Source organism: Syngnathus scovelli, chromosome 13, assembly GCF_024217435.2.
Source record: "Syngnathus scovelli strain Florida chromosome 13, RoL_Ssco_1.2, whole genome shotgun sequence".
In the NCBI taxonomy this organism is placed as follows: Eukaryota; Metazoa; Chordata; class Actinopteri; order Syngnathiformes; family Syngnathidae; genus Syngnathus; species Syngnathus scovelli.
Window position 1 is genome coordinate 9,597,252 of NC_090859.1, and position 12,486 is coordinate 9,609,737.

Genomic DNA, 12,486 nt, shown 5'->3' on the forward strand with positions numbered 1-12,486 from the left:
ATAACCAGACATTTTCTTAACATTGAAAAGTGTTTGCCTCTTTAATAGGAGCAACACTATATATGTATGTATATTTGAGGGGAGAATAAAATTGAATATTATGATCATCTGGTTGCATAAGTGTACACACCCTCATAAACGGGGATTAGTGTGTGTTCAGAATTACCCAATCACATTCAAACCTGTTAAATCGCCGGGTAACTAGCGAGATAAGTGATGTATAATGCACAAATTATTCATATTAATTGCATATTTATAGTTATAAGCTTTTTTTTAATCTATATGCTAAAAGAAATTCAGCTGTTTTGACAGGGAGGATCCAGAGAAAGATGACTGATGTGCTTCTCCTCCTTACTTCTGTAAGTAGCCTCCTTCCAAAAATGTAAGCAATGCTGAAATGAGACGGAAGCGATGAACGAATGACCCCTGAAGAGAACAGGTGAGAGTCTCCTGCATGGAGTTGACATGCTCTAATGTCATTATCCTTGCACCCATTGCTTTATTAGGGCTTTCCCTGGCCTTATCTGATTCCCGCTCTCTCTCTGCTACATTACTATATTTGTACGTGTTTTTCCAAACACTGGGCCAGTCGCTGCAGTGACGCCGAGAGTCACTTCTGCATGTTTCCTCTCAGTTTACATTCTTCATACTAACAAGGGCCGGGGAATGTCCTCCTCGTATTCCCCGAGTCATTTCTTTCAACCATTAGAACATTATAATCAGTGATGGAGCCCATGCCTCAAGAACACGGACCAAGTGCGAGCGTGACCAGCGAGCAACTTGCTGCTATTGAAGATGAGGATGTTCTCAACAAGATGGTGAGCTATCTTCTAGTATAGGCCATAATATTAGGCACACCCTCGTTCGATACTAGAGCTCTACGAAAAATGCTGCCTGGACAAAAATGGTCATATTGTGAATATGTTGTGCTTGTAGATTGATGTAGAACTGGTTTGCGTCATCCTTGAAGCATTTCTAATATCATGCGCCTCTTATGTAACGGAATAATTATTAGAAACATTTCTCAAATAGACTGACTACAATAATAAACCCAAAAAACATATTACACATTAAAATTGAGCATCATTTTAACCCCTTCAGTCACTCATCACATTGGACAGTTATTCAGTGAAAGTTTGTGTGTGTTTTTTTTTTTTTTTTTTAGCTGGACAATGCTTCAGAATTTGAAGAGCGGCGACTCATCCGTGCTGCGTTGAGGGACCTGCTGAAGAAGAAGCGAGGTGAGCTCAACTCTGGGAGGTGTAGCGTGAGTGTGAAACGTGTCCCCCCCACTTCAAACATCATGTAACAGCCGAAACTCCTCATCAGACAAGCGTGAGCAGGAGCGAGGGTCCCGGCAGCGAGACTTAAAGCAGCAGGGATTGAGCAAAGGTGGCACGCCGGGTGGGGGTGCAGCGAGGGCACCCGTCAACCAGCAGCCTGCAACAAACAGTGATGATGCTCTCATAATATTAATACATTGCACAAATTTTGCAACATTCATTTGATGCTTTTTTTTTTCCCCATTAGGTCGACCAGCCTCCTCCATGGCAGCAGGCAGGTGAGTCTTTATGTCTATTATTAAGGTGAAGTATTTATTTATAGCAATTTATTTCAAATTAAATAGGATTTTTTTTCTCACTAATATGAATGTGAGAGTCATAAATGCATAAATTAAATGTCATAAATTATGTTTAGTTGAGGTCAGGTATTATTTCTTGTGCATCCAGGGAGTCCTCGGGACAAAACCCGGATTTGCATGCAAGTCTTTTAATGTAGATTGGTGATAAAGTCATAATTGGAGTAAACATGAAAATCACTTCTGGGGCAGCAAACACAATCCAGTTAAAAACTACCAAATGTGTACTCTTCTCCTTAGTAAAGTGAGTTTTGCTCAAGCCACCCAGAAATGCGCCCCGTCTGCAGCACCCAATGCAAAAAACGTCAAGCAGATGCTTCTGGACTGGTGCAAAGCCAAAACGCAACCATATGAGGTCATCATGTCTCCGCCGTCCTTTGCTGTGATTTGCTCTGCTGTCTTTTCTCATAGCAACTGTCTTCGCTCTTTTAGGGGGTGGACATCCACAATTTCTCTTCCAGCTGGAAGGACGGAATAGCTTTCTGCGCTTTGGTGCACCGCTTCTTCCCAGATGCATTTGAGTATTCCACCCTGAACCCTAACAAGCCCAGAGACAACTTCCAACTGGCGTTCAGCACCGCAGAGTTAGTACTTCTTCTTTGTGTCGCCATGTTGTGTGAATGTCCGTGTTGCTCTTTGACTCTAACGTTGATGCTCCTCCTCCGTCTGCAGGAGACTGGCCGGCTGCCCCCCACTGCTGGACCCTGAAGACTTGGTCCGGATGAAGGAGCCCGACTGGAAGTGCATTTACACGTACATTCAAGAGTTCTATCGCTGCCTGGTGGAAAAAGGCCTGGTCAAAACTAAAAAGCGGGCTTAGTGTCTGTCTAATGGACATTAGCAAAGTCAAGTCACACTAGGTCCTTTAAAAAAAAAAAAAAAAAAAAAAAAGATCTGCACTGACATATTCATACTCGTTTTAAATGGAAAGGCATTTCTTTAGGTACACCAAGCCACTTCATTAGGTACACCCAGTCAGAATGAGATATGAGAATGCAAAGTCTGATTTTACAAACACAATAAAGTGCACTTTGGATTGAGACTGTCAGAAGAGGTATTCAATTAATGACATCATTGAATTCTGTCACTGATACTTTGTAGCCGGATCAGCAAAACTCATTCTACTCTTCAATTGACTAATAAATCCCTTTGTGGAGTTCCGAGGTGCTCGTTGGGTGGATGCAGGAATCAACACACTCACTCGTCTATTGCGTCAGCGACACAACAAAGTATTTATTCCTACCAAAATTGTCTAATAACAACATGGGCTTTGCAGTTTGTGTGTCTATTTGTGTTCTTTGTTGTCGGTCGCCACGTTGATAATTGTGTTTGAGGTTGGTCAGCCCGATCCTGCTGCTGCGATAATTCAGGAGTGGTTGTGTCCTCCTTTCATGAGGCTGAAGTTTCACAGATGAGGATAATTGGTGCATGGTTTGATATCCTTTAGCTGGACTGCCAACAAAGAAGTTGTCGTCTTCACCGTGAGATTGACTTCTCTGCCGTGGGGGTTTCCTGCCGCAGCGTCATCTGAGGTCACGCAAGCCTCTCCAGACCTCCTCAGTGAATGAAAAATGAAAAGCAATTATTGCAAGCAGTAATAAGTTAACTTGTGTCTTTCAAATGGCTAAATAAGTCAAACGTGAAAAGTTCTGAGGCCATAAATTCAATTGAATTCCTCACCTTTACTCCTGCTGATAGCATGAACACTGTGAGCTAGGAGAGGGGAGGAGCTTGCTGTAGAGATCACAGGAGGTAGAGATGGCGAAGAAGACACTGGTGGAGGTGAAGAACCAGATCAGGTGGCGAGTACAGGTACTGTTTCAAGCCTCTTCACTTTTTCGTAGGAGATGAAGAGGCCACGGGAGGTGACGAAGCAGTCGACGTCGAGGGTTCGGGATCCAGAACAGGATCCAGTGTGGGATCCGGTGTGGGCCTCTCTACCATCTTGAAGAACCGCTCCAGGTTTGACTGGAAGGAGACCTTCTTCTCCTTCTCCCAAATGTCCTTGTAACACCTTAGGTTATCCATGACCCCCTTGAAGACCCTTGCGTATCTCGCCGTGTCGGTGTCCTCCGCCTTGAACTTTAACAAGCCTTCTTCTATCAGTAAAAAACCTGCTGCCAAGCTCTTGCATGTGAACTTTGGAGTCAGTGTGTCCTCTCCCGCGTTTTGGCTCGGTTCTGTCTCCATCTTATTGATTAACGGGGGATTCGAGAACAAACCCTCACCCAGTACTTGTTGAGCACAACACTTATTCACCCCTTCCCTAATTGTCTCCGCCAAGGCAGTGGGGAAATCACGCCCTGCTTCGTTCTCATTATTGGCTGGTTCACCTTCCACTCGGAGGTTACGCAAATTAGCGCGAGCTTTAAATCGCATAAACCAACCTCGACTAGCCACGAATGATTTCTCCTCACTGCCTTCCCCTTTTTGACTTTTTAGCGTCTCGTATAGACGCTTCGCCTCTTGTTGGACCAATACGAGGCTCACGGGGAGACGCTGCTGGTGCCGATCATCCAGCCAAATCACGAGTTGTCTTTCCATCTCCATCATTAGCCCGCTGTACTGTTTGCTTATTATGGTCGACTTCATGTGCGGAGATGCCTTCACGTGTTCCAAGATGCGATCTTGATCCTTAATGATAGTCGCTACGGTAGAGCGGCTTAAGTCGAGAACGCGCCCGATGTTCGTCGGCGTTTCTCCCCGTTTCGATCGCTTTACGATGTCTAACTTCACCTCCATGGTGATGGCTTTCCTTTTCTTCGAAGGGCGCTCGTCGGATGATCCTACCTTGCCCTTGCGAGGCATGACGACGGCTAGAAAGTCAATACAGAAGGGAAAAAAAGTATTTATGCACGCACAGCACACCAAAATGGCGAATGGCGGAAAGTGAGGCCCGTAACTTGCTCCTGAGTCACAACGCGACTACGTATTCCGAGTTCATTGCTACGACACTGACGTAACTTAATACAACATAACCTACGCTATGTCATGCAGTAACTAGCATGTAATAAAGGAACTTCGGGGATATAATTATGCACAAATAATACCGCTACAAACGAAAATACCAATTCCTTACTTTTACCTCTTGTTGTTTTTTCTTGAGCCAAGTGTCGGGTGACGTTTTTTACGCCACTTTCTGTTTCTGCAGCTTGCAGTCTGTCTTTAACCACAGTCGACGCTTTTGTAGTCATACTTACAGTGAATAGTTGCATGAAAAAACATTTATATCCAATAATACTGTATAATAATTCGCTTACGTTTACTCTTGATTGGTTTGGGTCGTCCGCCGCGCGACAATGTAACGTAAAACGTGTACTGTACCCTTCGATAAGTTCCGCGAAGCCGATATGAAAACTAGTTCGGAGTTACGTTCCTACGACATCGACGTAACTTGTACGTAACACATCGTACTCTTTATCACTACCCTACGCTAACGCTGTAGTTTAATCATGATATAGTTTATGAAAACCATTTGCACATCCTACACATAAACGAAAATCTAATTAAAACAGTTGCGGATAAAGAAAAATATTTGTTTGCTCAATCGTTTTGTACACTGCAGTGCCGCGTGACGTATTCTCACACGCAAATTCACTGAGCGACATTCGTTTTAACACAATGACTTATTAATGACTGTATATGTCCGTTACGACGCAGACGTCACTTGTTAGTGTAGAATATAACTGGAAACGCCATCGCGTCATATTGATGCTGGTTACTAATATTTTTTAGTCTTTCTGTAACCTCAGACAAAAATAATAAATATGTTATTTATATTTACTGTATGTCACAAATTAACTGTACACGAAGTGTAACACTTAGAAGCAGCCATTAAAACTGATTTTCATTTTAATATAGAAGTACTAAAATTGATATCAGCTTAATTTACTCATTTGTTGTGTATAAAGAGAAAATAAAAGTCTTATAATTTTCATTTTTTTATTTCCAAAACGAAAATACCATGAGACACAAATCTTATTTTTTTGTCACACACATAACACCGTAAAGACAAAAAATTAATGAAATTAAAACCGTATTTCTAAAACATGTTTCTACAAGATTGCATCTTATTTATTAAACACACACGCCCCCCGTGTACTGAATGCGTACAGTAAGCGAGAAGGTTCAATTCAATCAATGCGAAGATTCATGTTTGATTAACGGCAGCCATTACTGCATCGTTTAAATACATATATGTTATTTGTAGAATATTGACATACCGTTTCATTTTACTATCAGTTACATTTTCTCCATACTAAATATGCAAGATTAAAGGATATTTTGTGCAAGGATGAAGATCTCTCCTGAATATGAGATGCATGCGTCATAGGAGAGTATGGAGCGAGAGAGGTGGAGCAAGGTTGGGATGACGCGCAGGATGCTGTGTCCAGCTGCACGGTGCAATGTTAAGTCGGATCATCTTCAATCCTCCCCCATCATCACCACCACCATCACTCAACATGCATAATATCACGTGACCGCCAACTGTCCGGGTGGCCCGCGTACCACCAACACCACCTGTCTCTTGCTCTCTCCGGTCCGATCCTCCGTCCTTCCATAAGGAATTTATGAGCAGCACTCGGAGCTTCACCTTGAAAAAAGGTAGGACATATATATCAATATTTTTGTTTCAATTTCAACATCACTCTGTCATGAGAATCTATTTGAAGCTATATTTAAAAGTCTGCCTTTGCAGTGACAATAGTGCTATGTTGATGATGGATTTGAGTCTTTCTGGATGCTAATTTGAATGTTATGAATAATTTAAATGATGTTCTAGTAAACAAAAGAGTGGTGGTGGTTGTAGGGTGATGGTAGCGGTGAGTTTTTCCCTTTTGAACTGTCTGAGCTCAACCTCAATGCATTTGTCCTCCATTGCCATTCAAAAGGAGGTCAGGCTCTAATTAACATTGCTTGGGAACAAGATAGAGGTCCAAACTTAATTCCTCAACCTCCATTTGCAGACTCATGATGGCATCATCAGAGGATGTCTGGGGAATAGGTTGGTGGCGTCATATTAAAAAAAATAAGAAAATTGGACACGACAAGGCAGTACGCTCTGACTTTTGGTTAGCACCTTTGTCTCAGAGTTTTATGGTTCTATGTTTGGAATCAACAAAAGCTTTAGGTGTTGCGAATAAAGGTCAGCTAGTGTAGACTTCCCTGGAACCCAAATAGGCTGACCAGTAAAGAAAATGTTGTTAAATGTGACCAGATTATATTTGTCTCATTATTAGTGAAGCAGCAAGTAGATTTTTCTCGTTTAATAGTTGTGTGTGTGAAAATGGGGCAGCAGCTGTGGTGTCATTCAAAGGACCTTGTAGAACTTGCGCTCAATGCAATTTCTCCTTTACTGCACAATTAAAACCAGAAAGACAACTCTTGGTGTTTCTCAGTGTTTGATTGTTGTTTTGTGCAGGCCGATGAATCACACAAGGCAGAACCCATCCAAGGCACTCCTTCATGGTCACAAAATGCAGCCTGGACCCTGTGCACAAACCAGACCAGGTCTAGGTCCACCTCGAGGGCCACCTGAGATTGCGCAGGACAACCACCTTACACAAAACCCTCCTGCAGCGAGAGACTTAACACAAAACAAATACGGGTCGGCTCCTGTGGCGCTGACCAACATAAGCCGACCGAGACCCACCGCCCTCGGGACTAAACCTCCTCCTAGACCCATCATGGTTCCTCCTAAGGATATAGATTTGATGCCGGTTTGCATCCCAGCACCTCAAAGTGCCAAAGTTCTGCCCAGTTCCCCGTCAGAGTCCTTGGTGTCTCCTCGTAGTCCACAGAACTCCCTGAGCCCCAAATCTAGTCTCAGTCCACCACCAGCTGGCAATACAACACAAGCGCAGAGTGACAAGTCCAGTGGTGACAACGATGACTTCAGGTGAGACTATCAGTTGATATCTCTATTGACACGTGTGTTAAGTAATGAAGAAAAAATGAAGCTTCAAAATTGCTTCATGAACCAGTTGTTGTATTTTACGAATCCTCTAGATGGCACTGTTGGTTTAAATAAAGGGGGTTTAAGAAATGGCAAATTAGTGTACTTCTAGACAAGTTAAAAATACAACTAGTTCATGAAGAAAATTTGAATCCTTATTTTCGCATCCCTACTATTAAGTAGTCTGTCTAGCCATTGTTTGTACAAGGCTCCGTGTTGTGTTTGAATGCAGCAGCAGTAAGCAAGCTACTATGCGCCCAAAGGCACCATATGAATCATAGCGGCTCTTTTCTCTAAAAGCTTTTTGCTGAGAAAGTGATGAAGCTGCATAAAATCCACTTGGCAGTCTTCCCATCGGCTCGCTTGCCCATAAACAGAAGCAGAGCGTTTTAATGCCGTGCACCTTGCTTTAGAGGGAGAACAACAACAGAGGGGCCTAAAACTTTGATAATGGCTGCTACAATATACTATATATTACTTAGCAACATGATAGTAGTGGATGGATTAGATAGCATAAGGGCCAGGTCTGAGAAGTACTGTCTTTTCTGGATTTGTGTTATGTAAGACATGCACAGAGAACACTTTTTTCCATCACTGAGGTAAAAAGAGGGATTAATCACGTTTACCCTCGCTCTCGATCCAGCCACACTAAGAGCTCAAGCTTACACATGACTGAAAGCTAACAAGGCGCGTGCGCTCTTTTCACAGAGTCTACATCGCCACATGGAACGTGGGCTCGGCCGTCCCACCGGATGATGTCAGCGCTCTGTTTGGACCCAATGTGTCAGATGGGAGTGTTGACATGTTTGTCATTGGGTAAGTGGGAGGACTGTGCCAAGGTGCCCACTCGCTCATCTCTCCCTCCATAGATGACCTTTTTTTTTTCTCACCGAACAGGCTCCAGGAAGTGAACTCCATGATCAACAAGCGGCTAAAGGATGCTCTTTTCTCAGACCAGTGGAGTGAGCTCCTCATGGACACGCTCAGTCCCTTTGGATATGTCCTGGTTGGTCACATCAGCTCTTCTCTATATGTAATCTATTTTATACAATGGAAAAAAAAAATCTATATTGTGTGTGACTTTATCTGTAGGTGGCGTCCCAACGGATGCAGGGCGTGCTCTTGCTGGTCTTCTCCAAATTCGTCCATCTTCCGTTCCTCCGAGGCGTGCAGACACAGAGCACCCGCACAGGCCTGGGCGGATGTTGGGTACGTGTCGCGCTGCTCTTGGATTTATGACTTTACTCAATTTGCCGTCGCGTGGGGAGCGTCAGTACGATTAATTATAAGGTGGAGCACGCCAGCAGGTGTTCGCGTGTGTAAGTGTGGCTATGTCAGAGCGTGCGTGACCTTCAGTGTTGATGTCGGCGTCACACTAGCGTGATGCTGCAGTCTCCTTCTTTTTGAGGTCAGTGCTGCAGCAGGCGTCTGGCTCGCCGCTTTCAAAATAAGAGCGCAAAAATGGCAGAAAATTATTCTAAATAGAATGAATTCCAAACATGACATTTGAGAATTTTAAGGATTTGTTGGCGCTTTTGCTGCTATTCACTACGTTTCTGCTCTGTGGCGCCACCTGCAGGGTAACAAAGGTGGCGTGAGTGCAAGGATGACCTTGTTTGGACACCCCGTGTGCTTTCTCAACTGCCACCTGCCCGCTCACATGAGGAACCTGGAGCAGAGGATGGAGGACTTTGAAAGCATCCTGCAGCAGCAGCAGTTTGAAGGAGGAACTGCCACCGGGGTGCTGGATCACGAGTGGGTTTGCGTGCATCATCTATTTTCAAATATGCAAAAATAAATGGTGGAATATGACATCATATTTTGTGCTTTCTTAGCGTCGTGTTTTGGTTCGGGGATTTGAATTTCCGGATTGAAGACTACGACATCCATGTGGTGAAATGTGCAATTGATAGCAATAAACTCCCTATGCTGTGGGAGCGAGATCAGGTGAGCATCATCAATATAAGATTTCCCTTCATGTGTTAGCATTAAGCTAGCGGACATTAAAAGTTATGTGGTTGTTTTAAATTCACCAATAAACTTTACTGGGAGAGAAATTAAACAGCCTTTTTTTGTAGGAACTGTTTAAAACAGCAGATGGCAGTAAAGTAGCCTTGATAACCTGATGTGATATTTTTATTATCTTTTGGTCAGCTCAACATGGCAAAAAGCACAGAACCCATCCTGGAAGGTTTCTTGGAGGGGCCGCTAAAATTCCCACCTACGTATAAGTTTGATGTGGGCACACACACCTACGACACAAGGTCCGCCTTTCATCGTTTGTATGAATCAGAACTTTACCCTTTCATTTCAGCTAACCACCGTTTTAAATGTTTCCACATGTGGTTCAGCGCTAAAAAGAGGAAGCCCGCGTGGACCGATCGGATCCTCTGGCGCCTCCGCCGCACCGGCTCCCCGGTTCCGACCCACAATGCGGCACTTCAGAGAGGTCTGACCTCCTGGTTGGGTGGTGCGACCAAAGTGACGCAGCACGCGTACAAGAACCATATGGCCTTCACCATCAGTGATCACAAGCCCGTGTCGGCCATGTTTTCCCTCCATGTAAGTACCTGACATATTTGAAGATGGCAGCCATATTGTTTTTTTGGAGAGTACTGTTTGAGTACACGCGTCTATGTCGCAGTTCCCATTCAGGGTGGACATGCCTCTGGTGGAGATGCAGGCCAACAAGGAGTGGTTCAAAGTCTCTGATGCCACAGTCAAGTTCACATTTGCGTCTAATTATCATCGCAGCTCGTGGGACTGGGTAGCAATATACAAGGTAGAGTAAGAAGCACCATTTTGCATTTTCATTTGATTGCCCGTGTCGTCATTTTGTCGGCCAACAGGTTGGATTCAGACACTACAAAGATTATCAAGCGTATGTGTGGGCCAAAGGGGAACATTCAGGACAGGTGAGCCACATCTTTTTTTGTAACTCTGGGATCAGGGATGATTTCTTTCCTGCCCCTTTCAGGTGTCTTTTTCAGAAGAGGACTTGCCAAGAGATGATTGTGAATACATCCTTGGCTTCTACAGTAATAATATGAACAGCATTGTTGGAGTGTTGACAAACATCCAGGTATAGTTGATTTGTTTTACTACAATTTCTTAAGGTCGGTTTTTAGGTGTTTTTCAGGCCGCAAATGACCCTCAGGCTGTAGTTTGGACAAACCACCAAATTTGCATATTTCAAGTTTGTTCTCACAATTTTCCAGCCAAATATTCCTATCAATACCCATGCCGAATTTTGGTCATTTTTTCAATTAACTTAATGCTGGAGAAAAAATTAGGTCCACACTTTTTAATTATATTAAACAGCAAGTTTGCTAGCTAAGGAGTGGACCAGCTCACAGAATCGGAAAGCTTAGAAGAGATGATTTAATTTAATTTATAGGCAGGCACATTATTTTGGCATTGTGAGAGGCCGTTAGTGTATTAAAGACCATTTTCATTCTGGACAGATCAAGCTTCCAATCCACAGCCCGTCAGCACACCGCTCCGACAGCTCCGAGATAAGCTCGGAAGACGACAGCACCCTGGTGCTGCTGGCTCCCAACTCCCGCAGCCCGAGCCCGAAACCCATCAAACATCATCACTGCCGCCACCGTCGCAGCCGCAGCCCCGCCGTCCCGGCTCTCTCTTCCAATCCCCTCCCCTCCCTGCAGGGCCTCAGCCTGTGTCCCCTGCCCAAAGAAACCGGTAGCCGTTCACCTGGTTGCACCTCGAAAAAGGAAAGACTTTTTTCCGCTGGTTCTTTGTCGTCTCCGGTCGTCAGCCCGCTCAGTCCCCGGAGCCCCGTGTCTCCGGGCAGCGGGGTTACGGTGCCGGAGGCCCTGATTGCCGCCATAATAGGGGAGCATAGGCCCACACAGGTAAGCCACTCGGGACTCAAACAGCTTGGACATGCAGGGAAAAACAACCCTTCATAGAAAATATGAAAACGGATTTATGTAATGTGTGCAACCCTGCAATGTCGATTTCCAAAGCATCTTACACTGTGTTTATCTGGGAGTCAAATCCCACTGACAAGTGCTTTTATACACTCACTAGCTCCAATGTGTAGAGACACACACATTGAATGTGAGGCCAAATCAACATCTGTTTGCATTTTTCTCGCCTGTCTGCCTTTGCAAACATGAGAGTATCATAGGCAACATTCTACTCAAATCTAATTTTCTCCAGGTACTCTGGCTTCTACCCACATGTCAAACATGCCTGTCAGTTGTTGTTCGTTGGTGTGAATCTATTATGTGGCCCGTTGTTTACAAGTTGTGTAAACCAGATGCAAAGAGGACAAAAAGCGAGTCTATAATTTAGATCGTTGTTACCAACAGCAGACAGAAAACAAGCTACTGACACCACAGATCTATAAAAGAACATCGACAGAGATATGTGAGGGCTTATCCTGATGTTTTTTCTTTTTTTAGAGGAGAGACTATTTGGATTATCTTATCTTTGTAATTGCTGAGCCAGACAGGCAGAAAGACAGAAGCCAGGCAAGATAAATCCCACTGGATCAATAAAGGAGTGATATGAAAAGGCTTCAAGGTCTTTTTGGTTCTGTTCATGTAAAGGGAAAAAGCAAAAAGTAAAAAAATATATACTCTTGTGACTTGACATAGAAGCAGTTTGTCATGAGTGTCAACAAATGAACACCAAATAGCATGATTTTCTATATTTGCACTTTTAGTTTAAAAAAAAATCCAATTGCTTCGATTCAACTTTTGCGGGGAATCTACATAGACACAAAGAAAAATAAATAAATTGAAAAGAGTCTTTAGTGTACAGTAATCCCTCGTTTATGGCGGATAATTGGTTCCAAAAACCACCCACGATAAGTGAAATCCGTGAAGTACGGTCACCAACAAGAAGTACTGGGCAGGCTAAC

The 12,486-nt window shown here is 43.8% G+C and overlaps 3 protein-coding genes across 3 annotated transcripts; 2 read left to right on the forward strand and 1 right to left on the reverse strand.

Moving 5' to 3' along the window:
* The first annotated feature begins 556 nt into the window (after positions 1–556).
* On the forward strand, positions 557–2,681 carry smtna (smoothelin a). The gene is made up of 7 exons (XM_049739211.2): positions 557–818; positions 1,166–1,241; positions 1,330–1,452; positions 1,531–1,561; positions 1,880–1,994; positions 2,072–2,223; positions 2,312–2,681. The coding sequence occupies exons 1-7, from the start codon at positions 726–728 to the stop codon at positions 2,457–2,459; spliced, it is 738 nt and encodes a 245-aa protein (XP_049595168.1). The 5' UTR covers positions 557–725; the 3' UTR covers positions 2,460–2,681.
* A 166-nt stretch (positions 2,682–2,847) lies between these two features.
* Positions 2,848–4,988, reverse strand: LOC125980098 (tigger transposable element-derived protein 1). Its single transcript, XM_068652798.1, has 4 exons — positions 4,900–4,988; positions 4,719–4,820; positions 3,320–4,455; positions 2,848–3,192 (listed from the first exon to the last, which is right to left on the reverse strand). The coding sequence occupies exon 3, from the start codon at positions 4,445–4,447 to the stop codon at positions 3,470–3,472; it is 978 nt and encodes a 325-aa protein (XP_068508899.1). The 5' UTR covers positions 4,448–4,455; positions 4,719–4,820; positions 4,900–4,988; the 3' UTR covers positions 2,848–3,192; positions 3,320–3,469.
* An 801-nt stretch (positions 4,989–5,789) lies between these two features.
* Positions 5,790–12,140, forward strand: LOC125980052 (inositol polyphosphate 5-phosphatase K). Its single transcript, XM_049739034.2, has 14 exons — positions 5,790–6,244; positions 7,062–7,538; positions 8,304–8,411; positions 8,493–8,601; positions 8,688–8,804; positions 9,175–9,350; positions 9,431–9,542; positions 9,750–9,859; positions 9,947–10,157; positions 10,240–10,377; positions 10,445–10,510; positions 10,573–10,677; positions 11,060–11,470; positions 12,026–12,140. Exons 2-14 carry the CDS (start codon positions 7,066–7,068, stop codon positions 12,101–12,103), a joined length of 2,214 nt encoding a protein of 737 aa, XP_049594991.1. The 5' UTR covers positions 5,790–6,244; positions 7,062–7,065; the 3' UTR covers positions 12,104–12,140.
* The last annotated feature ends 346 nt before the right edge of the window (positions 12,141–12,486 follow it).